Source organism: Rissa tridactyla, chromosome 1, assembly GCF_028500815.1.
Source record: "Rissa tridactyla isolate bRisTri1 chromosome 1, bRisTri1.patW.cur.20221130, whole genome shotgun sequence".
Lineage (NCBI taxonomy): Eukaryota > Metazoa > Chordata > Aves > Charadriiformes > Laridae > Rissa > Rissa tridactyla.
The window spans coordinates 116932135-116947157 of NC_071466.1; the positions used below are offsets into that span (position 1 = coordinate 116932135).

The 15023-nt window shown below is 42.4% G+C and overlaps 1 protein-coding gene across 2 annotated transcripts in view; it reads right to left on the reverse strand.

Moving 5' to 3' along the window:
* Nucleotides 1-8477: 8477 nt before the first annotated feature.
* The window catches only part of VGLL3 (vestigial like family member 3), a 28362-nt gene continuing 21816 nt past the window's right edge, over nt 8478-15023 (reverse strand). For both annotated transcript variants that reach the window (XM_054181921.1, XM_054181912.1), the window contains exon 4: nt 8478-14420. In XM_054181921.1, coding sequence (XP_054037896.1) covers nt 14377-14420 — 44 coding nt within the window. In that variant the 3' untranslated portion in view covers nt 8478-14376. The remainder of the gene's footprint in view (nt 14421-15023) is intronic.

The following is a 15023-nucleotide window of genomic DNA, read 5'->3' on the forward strand; positions in this document are numbered from 1 at the left end:
CACGGCTGCCAGGGGAGCAGGGGTGGCTTGGCCAGATGCGGCTCCTTCACCTCACTTTCACACTACTCGCTGTGGGAGGTGGCGGAGATGCGACCCGCAGCAATGTCATGGCTGCTCCTGAGGTGTCTGGTTAAGCCAGGGACAGCAAGATGCTGGGGACAGTTTCCCGCTGTTTGGCCCCTTCGGTGCTCCTTGACATCAGTGTTAAGTGGGTGCAAATAAGCATAACCTGTGCAGAGGGGGAACATTTCACACCACTTTGTGCAGGTGTAAATAACTACGCAAAGTACCTAGTCAGGAACTGTGGCCCCTTACATCCTCCTGCTAGGGCTGTAAACAGTACATGTCCAAGCACTGTGTATCAAGCACAGAGGTAGGAGAAAATATTCCCGTTGTGAAAGTCAGTTTTGACGCACTTAATGCTAAGCCTCGTTACTCTTTCCAAGAGGTTTATACTCTCTGGGTTAATGAGAGTGACAGGAATAGGATTTGACCTCTGGTCTATGTAATCTACCTTTTCTGGGCTCCCTGAGATGATATTGCCAATAGGTCTCTGATTTCTTTGTTTTCTTGTTGAAATTAGGATTCTGGCTCCCTGAACAGGTGAAATAAAAGAACTGAAACATCTTCAGGTCTTTCCCTTCCACACAAACTGGCCAAACTATAACAGCTGCATCAGCATTGTCCCATCTTACCTTGATCCAAGATCGGTGTGAAGCTGGGTCTTCTGGGCTATTTCAGAAGACCAGCTGTCTGATGAACTATTTCCAAAATTGCTTTCAGTTTGAGCCATTGTACAACACATTCAGTAACCACAGATTAACAAGAGTGCAACTCAAAACTAGTGCACTGCAAGGGTTCAGATGACTTAATGATAGGTAATAGCTCACGGTTCATAAATGTCTTATTCGCTTAGTTTTAACTTAGCTCAAGCACATTCTGTCTACAGATGTATACGGTCAAATTATTTGGGGGAAAAAAACACAACATGAATAAATACCAACACGGCAGTGTCAGCCCTGGGAGATGGAAATAATGGTTGTCACTTCAGAGCAGAAAAATACACCTCCCAATGACTTCATAGGATTATCACTCTAAAAACTCATGATGAGAAGGGCAAAAATTTTATTGTTAACTGCCAGCCCACGTTGCTGATGTTAATACTGAGGTAGTTTAAAAAAAAAAACAAACAAAACAAACCACACAAAACCACAACAAAAGTCTGCCGTTAGAAATGGGGGAAAAAAAATACATCAGGAAGGCCTTGCAGTTAGAAACTTCACATTGCCAATGAAAAAATCACACTTCTGCAGGCAGAGCCACCTATAAGTGCATAAAAAAGGTTTGAAAATTTGGAAACTTTTTTTTGGAAAATTTTGAAAACTCATTTATTGTTTCTTTAATATGTCTAGCTTGGTGCAAGCGGAATGAGCAGTTACTATTACAAAACCTAACAACAAGAACACCACCAGCAAGATGCAGAGTTCCCAGCGGTGGATCTGGCTTTCACACAGACTAAGCTCCTCTGGAAAGGCCTGCTTTGAAAAGAAGTAGTGTTGGTATCACCAAGGAGCCTCACTAGTTTTCGGACATGAAGCAGTGAAGTAATCTTCTAGGCCACGCTAGGAGAGTTTGATTCATAGCTCCTGGTGTCCCTCCTTGAAAGCTCTGTTTTAAGCTCTTTTTCATTGGCTGCAGTTGTTAATGACGGGGCCATAAATTAAACTGAATTATAAAAGCAATACGTCATGACAGGTACTGGAAGCCATGGCTGCAGCCTCTGCCATGTGGTAGGTCAGTCACAAACCAGTGGTGTATATGATATATTGTGAGTATCACTTAGTCACCCCCACCCCTGTGCAGAAACCAAGAGGGTCTCACTGAGGCCCAGGAAAAGCAGTACATAATTCAGTGAAGAATTCTCTCTGAGAAGCCCTTGAGTATGGGTAAATAATGATCTTGTTTACCTCATTTAGCCCCAAGTTCTCCAAGTAAGAGCTGGCCATGAAGAGTTCTTATGCTCTCTGATATCCAGCCGGGACAATGTGTCCTGTCTTTGTTTTCAGCCATCAGGCTTGTGTCAAACACACCCTGACAGCTGCAAAATTTTTTTGGTGAAAACAATAATTCTACTTTTCCTTTCCATCTGCCTGCAGATGGTTTAAATCTGACCCATCAAAAGGAGAAGGAAAAAAAAAAAAAAGGAAAAATAATATTCCAGCTGAGATGAAATTATAATGATTGCTGATTTCATATAAAGAAAATAACAGGTTTGAGATTTGCAATGTCCTCGCAATGACGAATTAAACTGTGCATGGAGAGAACTGGAGGTTTTGCCAGTTGATCTGGGTTCTCTATACTTCCTCTCAGACCTCTTCAAATCAGCAAACAGCCACATGAAAAATGATCATCAATGTCCATCATGGATGACAGCTACTCTTTCTCCTTTACTAAGGAGAACCTTTGTTAAGATATTAAAAGTAGATATAGATATATATATAGATATATAGATATAAATAGATATATTAGATATAGACCAAAATATTAGAAGGGAATAATTTCTGTAGGGGCAGATTTGAAGCTTGAGGATCCTGTTTAGTTTCAGTGTTCCTCTAAGCTTCTCTATGTTTCAAATCTAAATAAAAAAAAATAATGTCATTCTCTGTTTGTTAACAACCCCCTCCATTGCAAAAGCTGCTTTGCAAGTACACATTGTGAATGATGAGTTTGTTCATGGAGAACTTCAGCTATTGCAGGTAAATCACTAGCCAGCTGGTTTCAGTGCTTGCTGTCTACATATTTGATGAGACCAACACATGCTGCAAAGTATCATGAATAGAAAGAAAAAAAAAACAAATTACTTTCTGCCTAGGACTATGGTAGCGAAGAATGTTGTGCTGGTCTCTTTAGGATGACACACAGACATTGCAGCGAGGGGGAAAGTGAGAAGTTCAGTGCCCTGCTCTTGAGTTGTTTCTGCCTCTGAGTCTCTGCTTGGCTCACCCATGTCTGGGGCTCTCTGCATAAGTAGGGTGTTCTGGTCTTTTGGTATCTACTTTCATACAAAAAGCAACTGTTTCTCCATCAGAGAGAACAACAGAAAATTAACCAGGACAGATATGAGCCACAAACCAGTAAATTTTTTCAAGTCATGGGCTTTAATAATGGCCTCAAAGACTTTACTGCATCACGCAGGCTGGTAGCAATTTCCAGTCACTGCAAGGGGAAAGTAGTGATAGAATATATGCCATCAGTGGAGGATGCCATGTGGAACAAGAGCAAGAATTAAGGAACCTGTCACTTTTTAAACCAGAGAATACAGCATTAAGGCATTGTAAAATGCTATAGATTGACAGAATGTCCTGTTCCTATGGTGTTGGTTTTTTGCACGAGGACACAGCTAAGGTGGGGATGACGTTCCTAACAGTAGCAGATCTCATAAGGATCACCTCAAGTCTATTCACACAGGAATGTCATTGACAGCATGGCAAAAAGGCCAGCTAGGCTAACTGGGAGCAAGGAGAATAAGCAGCAGCAGGTCTCTGTAGGATGCACTTAAGCATCTCTTGCCAGAGTAAATATGGCTTTTTCTGAGGGAGCCAGAATGTCTCCTGGGATCCTGCTGAATGATGCTCCACTTCCCCTTTGCCCTTTACCCAGGGCTGCTGTTCCTACCAAGCACTTCCATTTGCTGTGACTGAAACCACCGAACAAACAAACGGAGCTTGTATTTGTATTGCACCTTCTGACATCCAAGTCCAAGTGTCACGGCTTCTGGACAGGTCAAACTCACTGCACACACAGATGCTAACTGTGTGACACAGAGTCACTGTGCCATGTCCCTGGATAGCTGCATTGCAGGACAGCCAGGGGTTTGGAAGTTTCCCTTAAAGCAGTGGAACTGGAAAACAAGAGCAAGGATAAGGGTGGAAAAAATAATTAAAAACAGGTGGCTAAGTCACACAAAATATCCTGTAGAATTCAGAAGCAGTGCAGAGACTTACTGTGTATAGAGGATGAATTACCCTCTCTGAAAGGATGTCTAAAAAGCAGCACGCTGTTTAATTAAAAAAAAAAAATAATATGTGAGGAGCCTAGTGGTGCTACGGACTGAGCTTGTTCCGGGTGACTATCTTTTCTTCTTACTGCAGTTGTCCCAAAGTCTTCAGTAGGATCACATGCATACATAGACTTTGTCTGTCCCTGGCTAAATAAAGGACTTGAGGCTGCAAAACTGTCACCCTTTCCTAAGCAACAGATTCAATTCAGGAAATTAAGACTCATACACTGGTGACTAATGTTTTTGTCAGCTAGTTACAAAGCACCCGAGGACAGCGAGGACAACAACTGCGGACGCTGTGTACTACGTGTTGTGTCTTGCATTACCGTTCTTGAAAGGCCAAGTTCAATCTGACCTAGGAGCCATCCCACCTACAATGAATAGCGATTGCTGTGTGCTGCTCTCAGGGCATGGGCTTCTGTGCTCTGTGACAGTAGAAGGTTCTTCACAGAATTTCGGGCAGACTTTAGGGCATCACATAGGCCCATCCGTCCTCCTCCCTCTTTGTCCAGCGGGAATCACAGAGAAGTGATTATCTTGGAACAGATACAGATGCTTAAAAAAAAGAGGGGATGATGGATAAAAAACATTACACAAAGCCTCCTCACGTGAGCACAGAGTACAACCCACAGCTGTTGGCTTTGTTTTGCATATTTTACATATTTACATACACAAAATATTTCCAAACATCCCTGTGTTTATTTAAAACACCATCAGTAACATGGCTGGTAGAACAGATCCAGTGCAAATATATTCACTGGATGACACTCGGTTTTATAATGCATCAGGGGTCCAAGGCTGCTTCTACTGAAGTCAACAAAAAAAAATCCCAGGTTTCCAAAGGATGAAGAGCTAACTGTGTAATCCTGAAATATTCACCTCACAGCAAAGGCCTTCAGCCAAACAGTCTGAAAATGAATGAGGCAACACTTCTGAAACAAGGACAGCCGGTACATTAGAGAAAGGGATTTTTTCCCTCACATGTCACAGATACCAGTTGCTTACGGGTGGGTGGTGGGGGTGGATTGGAATGGGAATAAATCCTTCGAAGGAAAGGCTGAATAGCTTTCCTCAGGTGGTGTAGAGAAGTCAAAGGAACTGCTCAAGATCAGAGAGAGGTGGAGGGGTGGTGGTGGGGCTGTTGCCTCCTCCTAAAAGCATATTCCAGCTTAAAAACAGGTAGAGTGGCACCCATGTACATGTTCATCTTCAAGTGCTGTTAGCTCCAATTCAGAAAAGGTCAAATGATTACCTAAGAAAACATTTGGCCATGAGCAATTCTGTGTTTTATTTGTAAGACATCCCTTCTCTTCCAGCACAACCAGCCAGGCAGAGAACTGGGCAGCCCCACTGTCCCTGCTCACCCTCTATGGGTACCATGCAACTTGAAAGTCTGGCCATGGGAAAGTGCATAGGGCTGGCTTCCCACATACTCCCCTGATGAGAAAGCCAAGGAGGAAGGGTGTGTGGGGCAATGCTGCTGCTCCATGCTGCCTTGTTGAGCTTACTTGCTAGGTGGAGCAGCGGTCTGTTCCTCAAAGCCAAGGAATTAACTTCTCCACAAAAGCAAACTAGAAAGGAAAGGGGGAAGAAAAAACAGGGGTAGTTGTGCAACTCATGGAGTTCCAATTCAGCCTTGGCTCTGCTGCTCAGAAGACAGACAAAGCAGGACAGAAAAAGTACACCAGCAAGTGGGGAAGATTTCTCCAGACTGCCACCCCAAAAGTGCTTTACTGATGGGGCCCTATGGTAGTCTCCCCATTGGCTTCACAACAGACACCAAAAAAGAAGTTCATACCTTTCACATTGGGCATTAGAGACTAGGGAGTTTCCCACTGAGAAACTGGCTTCCTTAAAGTTGAATTTTCTCTTTATCCATCTCCATCAGAAAAGAATAGAATGTTATTCTTAAAAGGGAACAGATTTTTTGGGTTTGGCCAGATATAGAAATCTTTGTTGCTATATTTGGCTTCCAATGTAGGACTCTCGGCTTGCTGGTGGGAGGAGGAAATTAGAGCTGGTGTTATTCATAACTAAATGGGCATGAAAAACAAACCACCTCCCTTTGAACCCTGGTGCTACTATGGGCATTCACATAACAAATCATTTTCAAAGCCTGTGATACCTCTGTACATGCAACAGCCAGCATCCAAACTTTATTACACGCTCATTTTCCCATAGTGATAAACCGTTGCAGATGTACATTTATTGTCAAGACAAAGACATCAGTGTAGTTCCTGGAGTTGGTTTGTTGTTTTGTTGTGTTTTTTTTTAAATATCATTTCTCACTTGTCTTCAAAGAAAGCAAAAGTGATATTCTGAAGGAGAGACAATTACTGGAAGGCTGTGGTATCCAGTCCTCCTCCTCCTCCCAACAACCCCAAAAAAGAAATCAGCTAAATTAATCGGCATCCCAGCCCAACACACAGCTCAGCCGTGAGGAATTCTCACCAGATGTCTTGGTCCCCACCCGGCCTCCCACGTCATGCAGGCAGCATAACCCCTCAGAGTCCGAGGTCCTGCTGGGACAACTGGCCCCACCGTGCCTGGGGTCTCCATAAAGGGCTGATGGCATCCCTGTCCCACTGGGGCCAGCCAGCCCCAGCCCCAGCAGCTGGCCCCCAGCCATGCTCACCTCCCTTGCCAGCACAGAGGATGCCAGCCCCGCTCCTCACATTTTCTGTGGCATTTCCCCTGCACCAGGCAGGCTGAGCACCACTGAGGTCACCTGGCTGAATCCTGGCTCTGAGGGAAGCACCTCCCCCAGGCATCAGGCTGGGACCCAGTTTCCAGCTGATAACACCCGAAACGAGATTTAACTGGATGTTACCAATGAGTTTCTTGATGGTCATTAAGGTCACTAAATCCAACTGAGTGACACTACTTTACATTAACAGAGGACATGGACCATCACAAATAAAGTCAGTCACAAAATAACACTTACTCTTGAGCATCACTTCCCCTGCTCTCATTTCTTGACACAATGAGAGCACATAGAAATAGCCCCTGTGAGCACCTGGAAACCCAGGTGTGGGACAACACAGCTGGAGTCCTACTCTGGTGAGAGCAGCAGAAGTTACAGGGAGAAGAAAAAGCACTTCAGCTAGCTCATCCCCTAGCTTAATGCACGCTTGCTTCCTAAAATACATTTGCTTCGCTGAGGATCATTGTGATTGTCTTAAAGCAACAAGACTCCCACGTCTTTTCTCACAGACTATACTGCAGCGTACACAGCTCACTTCAAAGAAAGAAATTTCCTGCACTGTTTATCCTAAGCTTTCCTTGACACTTAGTTTATACCAAATTTCTGAGTCCTCACATTATTCTGTATTTTTTGATGTCTGTCACATCCCTCTCTTTGTCTTTCATGTATTAGCCAAGCAATCATTAGGCATTATTTGCTTATTGGTCCACATCCCATCTTCACCCCCCACTGTCCATGGAGACTGCTTCCCTCCCAGTAGCTCCCAACCCCATTCTCTCCTATAGGAAGCTTTTGAACCTAGTTTCCCCCTTTCCTGCCCTTCCTGTCCTTGAGCTTCTGGCTGGTAGCCCTCTCCATCTCTTCCTCACACCTAAGAAAGAAGAATATGGTGATTTTGCACAGAGAAAAAGCTCCCTTCTTGCCGTCTGGTCCTGGAAACAGGGCCTGGAGCAGGACGTATGGGGAAATTCCTGCTCATCCCCTGATGCTCTGCAACAGAGTACATCCCATATGGTCAGGATCTTCACAGGATTTTGCAACTAAGCTCTTTAACAACTCCCTGCTGATTGCGTGCAAGTGGCAATTTTTCAAAAGCTCAGTGCTTGGCCAAAGTTTGGTGGTTTTTCCCCCTCTCTGTTGGAACAGTAAATGATGTATCTGTGACCAAAACACCAAAATTTCAGCCCTTGAGCCAGAACATAGACATGCAACTATTTCTTAATTAAACAGTTGTAAAATAATTTTAGCAAGGGCAGAGTTACCTCCTTAGTGGGAATCGCTGAGCTTTGCCAAAAAAAAGTCAATTTGAGATAAAGAACTCGCATGGAAAGGCTCTACTTGATGACTGTCAAAATGGCCAAAAAATGCTAAACAGAGTCTTACTCTAAGAAGTGTCAGGTAGTGATTCTACTAGGTCTGATTGTAAAAGAGTCTCTAGTGTTAATGCAACTTAAAAAGAAATTCAAAAAAGAAATGAAAAAGAAAAAAGAAAAAAAAAGAAGACATTGTAGCAGAAGCAATTGACAGTATCTAAAATGGAAAGCTAGTGCCTTCATGAGAGCCCTGTTTGAAATCCCTTCTATGCTAAACTTTTGCTCCATCCAATTTTAGCAGAGAACCAGTTTAGAACACTTGTTTTACAACGTTTCAACAGAAGGCAACCCTTGGCTCTAAAAATTAATCTCATGAAAAAAATAGAAACTCAGAATACTGTAATTTACAAAGAGATTTATGAGTTCTTCAGTTGCACAAGAATAAAAAGAAAGCATTAGCTAATTGTTGAGAAATACAGACCAAACCGAAAATGCTACATAAAAAATATAACAATAAAATTCACATTAAATTATTTATTCAGTAATTAAAACAGTGACACTTTTCTTTATACAAAGCTCCCCGCCCATCAGTTTTGATGAGAGTGGCAAAAAAGTTCAATGGAGTTTTGAGGGAAGCAGGGTTGGAAAACAGGTGGAGGGAGGAGAGGGACCCTGATTTGACTGATGGTTTTAAACAACAGCTACAAACAGCTAGCAGGGAAAGTGCAGCATAGTTCTGCAGATACTTTACTAGATTACTGTAAACCTCAACTGCTATAAATATCGGTTGTCTATAGGTACTAGTTACCTGAGCCCAAGCTCACCAGAATCAATGTTGATTCCAATTGATGTCCACCAATGTTGGACCAGACCTCAGGCCACCATGCTGTGCCAGCCAACACTGGACTGAAATTTAGGCGTTCAAGGCTGGTCCCAATGGTCTCAATGCCATCGAAGTTTTCCAAAGACACCGAGAAGAGGAAGCAGTATTCAGGCTCCTGTATGCAAATGGCCATCATCAATGATGCACAGCTGATCCATCTTGAAGGCTTGAGCCTTTGAGCAGGTGCATGAGATAACAGTGATGTTTTAATTACCCCCATCCCTAAACTATCTTTATTGGAAGTTAAAAACATCCTGTATTTCACAGGGCATTCCAGCCCAGTTTTCACAGATCCCACCGTGGTGTCATGGAGACCACAGTGCAAGAGCAGGGAGAGGGTCACGGGCACTTTGCAGACCAAGGGCAGCCAAAACACAGGTTTCCAGGGAGATCTCTAATTTGCCTTGGCAACCAGTTCACCCCATAAGGCAGGGCAAGTATAAACCTGCCAACACAGCCCAATTTTAATATGTTGAGCAGTGGCTGCCCATCCATCTACATACAGTGCTGGAGAGGATCATCTCTGCTCACAGCTCTACCAGCTCAACCTTTGCAAGATTGCTCCTGCCTCTCCTATCACAGGGACTGGATTTTGACCCCTTGCTCAGGTGAGAGTCCCTCAGTCTTTAAAGGGACATCCTCCTGCATCACAACTGTCAGATTGTGCCCATAGGGCTAACATGTAAAAGCAGTATTTATTTTTAAATACCTTCCTGCTTTACATGAGACTTCAGTTCCAAACGACATGCATCAACTTTTTTAAAAAAAATCCACACACAAACAATATTTATCATTCAAATACCCTTTAAAAGCTCAAAGGCTGACATATTAAAGGCAAGAAGTCAATTTAAAAAATATATATATTTCTAAATCGTTTATAAGAAATATATGTTGCTGGTCCATTGATATGGAGAAAAAGCTTGTACCTGAAATTAATTAAAAGAATCATATTAAAGAAGATATGCTTGTCTGCTGAAAGGCAATATATTGCACCTCTCTATGTAAGCTTGCTGACTCCATGGTCATCTTTACAGATACAACAAATCAGGTTTTTTTCAAAGTTTTGTTGTTGTTGGGTTTTTGTTGTTGTTTGGTTTTGATTTTTACAAGTATGGAAAAATTCCATTCACTCCTGAGGTTACAGAGAATGCAATAAAATGCTTACGTTTTCTCAGTCTCAGATGAGATTTAGCAATGTTGTTCACTTCATTTCCAAAGGACGTGCATTTGAAGCATGACAGTGGAATGGAGGGAACCAGGTAGGGCTACATACACATAAGGAAGTGTGGGAGGAGAGCAAGACATACGCAATAGCCTGGAAGCAGAAAGGCTGGTTCCATGCAACCTGATGCTAAGTGACACTCCCCTCCCGCAACCTCTGCTCTCTCTGAAAGCTGTGATGAGAGATTCATCCTCAAAAGCACGTTTTGAGGCAGAAATAGGCAATTGAGAGGAAACTGCCATTCACTGAAAATCTTCACGCTATGAAAGAGGTATCAGATAAACTGATAATTGAATTTGTGTGTCTGGTGAGGAGGGGAATCAGAACAAAGTGCATTTTACTATCACCAAGCGTAGCTTATTCAGCCCTCCAGAAGTCAAATCTTCTGGGTGGTCAGTAGCTGAACTATTCCATCATCTTGTTGGGATGGAAATGCCCAGTGGAAACAAACTGATATCTGCTTTCTTAAAATCAGTGGATAGCTTGAACTCTCCCAGTCTTCACCTGAAGACACAAAAATTGACAGCAGATTTCTCAACGTTGCTAGGAATAAAATCAAATCCTGGACAACTTTAAGGCGTTTAGTATGTAGATTTTCTCTAAATAAAACAATAATTTCCCTATGTTCTCCCAGAAATAGTGACAGAGTACATGATGTTTTATAAGTCCTCGCAAAATGAATCATTCACTTTCTTGGGACAGCATCAGAACTCACAAAAAGAATGAAACAACTCCTTTAGTAATGCATTAAGACACATAACTTGTCTGTGACCTGATTTTAAGGGCTTTTTTTTCCTATCTATCTGTGGAAACATGAGCAGTTTTAACATTTCTGTTTCTTTCTCACTGCCATCAATTCACCGACACTGCAACGTTGTGAGCGAGCGCTCCCCTCCTCTTTCAAGAACAAAACCATCACAGCATCTGCTTCTCATAAGCACATTTGCGCGTGTGTATAAGTGTGCATGTATATGAGAGAGAGAGAGAGAGAGAAAAGTAAATCTGCTGAATTTGACTTAAAATGTCACAGGGAAGGATTTTTGCTTTTCCATCCTTCAAATTGTAGAACGTAGAAGTAGGGCTACTGCTATGCACGTGTGCTTTTACTTTCAACTTGCTTGTTAGTACAGGGGATGGTTAGTGACTGAGGAAAAAATTTAGTTTATTTGACTTTCAAAGTCGATTGACGAGTGCGTGAATGGCTACAGACAATAGCAGGTTTTTATTGGCACTTGTCTCCCAGAAGCTGCAGAGAAACAGAAGCTCCTTCAGCACACTTACAGGTTCAGCAGTGGAAAGTGGGCACATAACAGTAGTCCTTGAGGTGGAAGAGGCAACAGCTTCACCACGTATTCATCCCCACTACCCATCAACTCAATAAAACAATCCGGAAAGGGATTCCAGTGCAAACTGTGGGCCTGTTTTTTCCTGTCCCGTTCTGCTTTGACATTTACAGGGAACAGGAGGAGGTCCCTCATCATCTGAACTTGCAAAGAGGAAGGCAAAGAACTGACTGCTCTTGCTAGACTTTATATCAGGAAGTCAAACACACTACACCTCGAAAAGAAATTTGCCTTTTCTTTTATTCCCCCTACCACCTAAACTCTCCAGCCCTGAAGTTCAAAGAGGATACATAGCCTCTTTGCCTTCCAGCTTTGCCAAGTCCAGAAAAAAATTAAAAAAAAAAAAAGTTTGGATTTTTTTTCCTCCCAGTATTTCTAATACTGTCAGAATTCCTAAGTCAAAACTCTTATTCTTGAGCTATTTCCTGAAACTATACTGTCCTGATACGAAAGTGAACTGTGGCAGCTATTACTGTGTTCCCTTCCATGTAGTTTTCCCATTGCATTATGAATTCATTGACAAATTGAGGAGCTAGCTCCACCAGAGCAGCAGTAATATATAGAACTGGCATGAGAGTGAAATTTATTAAGAGAAAGAAATGCCGATGGACTATAAAAGTGAGGAAAAACCCCCACCACATTTAAGTCAGCATCCCAACACAGAAACTACAATCCTACTATTTTAAAGTAATATTTAAGCATAGTCCTTTCAGCCCTTTTATCCTGTCTCAAACTTCAAATCAGCAAGGTATACACTTAAGGGTCTTGCCAAATTGTGACTTAATCCTAATGCCTCCAGTGCCAGCATGTCAAGCCCTCTCACGTGGCAAGGGAGAACGCTCAACACCTCGTAGGATCAAGTTCAAAAAGCCTGGAGAGAAGCAGCAGGGCAGGGAGGAAGGCCTGAACCTTGGAGTGGCATGCACATCCCAACACCCCCCCTCCCCTTTCACTCACAGATCCATGTGGTCTCCACCTGACAAACCTACATTTACAGCGCTCGTTGCCTTAAAATTAAACTGTTTCGTATCTCAGCCATGTGTTTATGTCTTGGTTTCCATTTAGCTGGTTTGTCTTTCAGATAGGGATGTCTGATAACAGTGGCAACAGAAATGTAATAGGTTATATGAGCCTTGGGGAGTATTACAGAGGGACCCTGAGTACACAGAGCGGAAAGGCAACATCTCCAAGCAACAGCTAGGATCTGTCAACTCAGGCCCCGATCCTGCGCTCAGCCCCACCTGAGCACATGCTGACAACTCAGACTGGAGTCACTAGGGTTGGGCATGGGGGCTGACCCAGCTCCAGCCCATTGCCGGAGTGGCGCTCTCAAGGGTAATCTTGCAGCCCTGATTCAGGACTGCAACGTGCTCACCTTGGCTTCAACTAAAGTCCTTATTATGCAAGTCAGACCCAAGACCACGGCCAGAAATGGGGTTTTCCAAAGACCTTGCAGAGCACTGTAGCTAGACAAGGCCACATCGTTTCCAAGTTCAGATTCTTAGCCAGACAGCAGCCAAGCCTGAATTTGTGCACATTGAGCACGTGCAACTTCTTACGAAATTCAGGACTGCAGCTGGGATCTTGTAAGGCCCACAGCAAATCTTAGGTTAGACAAACAGATTTTGAAGTCAACAGAAGTTAAAAATTTCAGCACTTTCCTTGAGGTGCTCAAGAGACAGATGAGGCCAGTTGAAAACATTTTGTTTCCACAAGTCACATATTTTTATAAAACTGACATTTCTTTCCTGAAGATTGATGTTATAAGTCAGCACCCTTGAAATGGCTTAGCTGAAAGTCCTGCCTCATGAGTTAAAATAAGAGTATACTGATATTTATAAGCACTATGAGGGCCTGAAACATAACCCATAGGGGACTGCGTTCAACAGCTTCAATACATCATGGATGAGGCCCAAATTCACATCCGATTTAAATCCGTAAGAGTATTTGGTCCATTTTGAAAGAATGGATGGGTTGGAAATGCAGTTCCTGTAACCCCAGGCTTTGCTCCACGCTAAAGGCATTTGCAAGTTTTTGACAACCAGCACAGCACAAAGCCACCTTTAGAAGCAAGAAAATAAAAAACATCCTTACTACAATCTAACACCAGCAGAAAAAAATATTTGGCTGAAACTTTAGGTGCGAATTATACTTGCTTAAGCTAGAACAGAAGGACAAGAACATCACAATCTAGTAATGTGGAAACGAGGAAGGTTTAGATCTTTAAAAAGAAAGGATAGATAGACATTTGAGGTAACAAAACAAAAAACCAAAATGCACAAACACATCACAGACATCTAAAAATAGCATTTTATACATTTTTTGCCAGTGCTTCTCTGAGAGCAAGTTCTTTAAACAGAACTTAACAATTTTACAATTTTTTTTAAAAAAATATGTCATCCTAAAATAGCCCATCAATCCTTAACCCAAACTTTCTGTATTTCTACAAAAATAGATGCACAAAGAGCTACAAAATACTGTATTCCTGAAAGGAGGCGCACTGTAGTCGAGGGAGAGTCTTTTTCCTGACAATTGAGACTGTTCATAAAAATATCAAGCTGAACAAAACAAAACACTGTTAAAGGAGCAGAAAGGAGTTAGGTTGCCCAGCTGCAGCAGGCTCAGATGAGGAAAGAAAGAAAAGTTAGGTTGTTTGGTTGTTTTTTTTTTTTCCAACACTGTGGGACCCATAAACGGCCTTACAAACAAAAGGCTCAATAGCAAAACCAGAATGGTTGGCTCTTCATCTTCATGTGTGTCCTTTGCCCCATGCAGGAGGAGTCAACAACTGTTATATCGCCCGCCCAGCTGCGCTTACTCCAGCTCTAGCTGGTCTTAATTTAGCTGAACTTCAGAACCAAGAAGTTTCCTTGCTCTTGTCCTGATGCTGTAGACCTACATTTCAGAAAAAGAAAAAAAAAAAAAAAAAAAAAAAAAAAAAAATCAAAATTTGATACAGCTTTTTCCTCCCCCTCCCCAAGCAACTGAAGTAAGGATAAACATTTTTGATTAAAAACCAACCAAACAAAAACAGAACAAAAAAATAAAACCTCAAAAAACCCAAAACCACAACTTACCAGCCTTGTGGACTTGCTAGTAACATTGCTAGTGCTCCCAATTTTACAGTTCAGGGGCTAAGCTTAAATCACATTTAAGTTTTAGACTGGCTCAAGCAATTCAGGAATGCTGATAAAATCTTGTGTGCGCTTCCTTGTTTTAGCCTCATTTGGAGCACAGCATGGCGTGATAAAATCCTCCACCAAGGTCTACACAGACAATAGAGTATGCAAAAGAATTATTTTTCCTGATAGGGGCCAGCCGCAGACCCTACCTCTTTTGGAAAAGGCCTGTGACACTCTAGGATCTCACAGTTTCTATGGCATTTCACCTTATGGAGGAGAGTGGGAAAATGTTCCTGCAGCAAGTAAAAAACCCAAATAATTTCACCTACAGAGTGTCAGATTTTTAGCCAAGAACGTCTAGTGCTTCCACATGGGA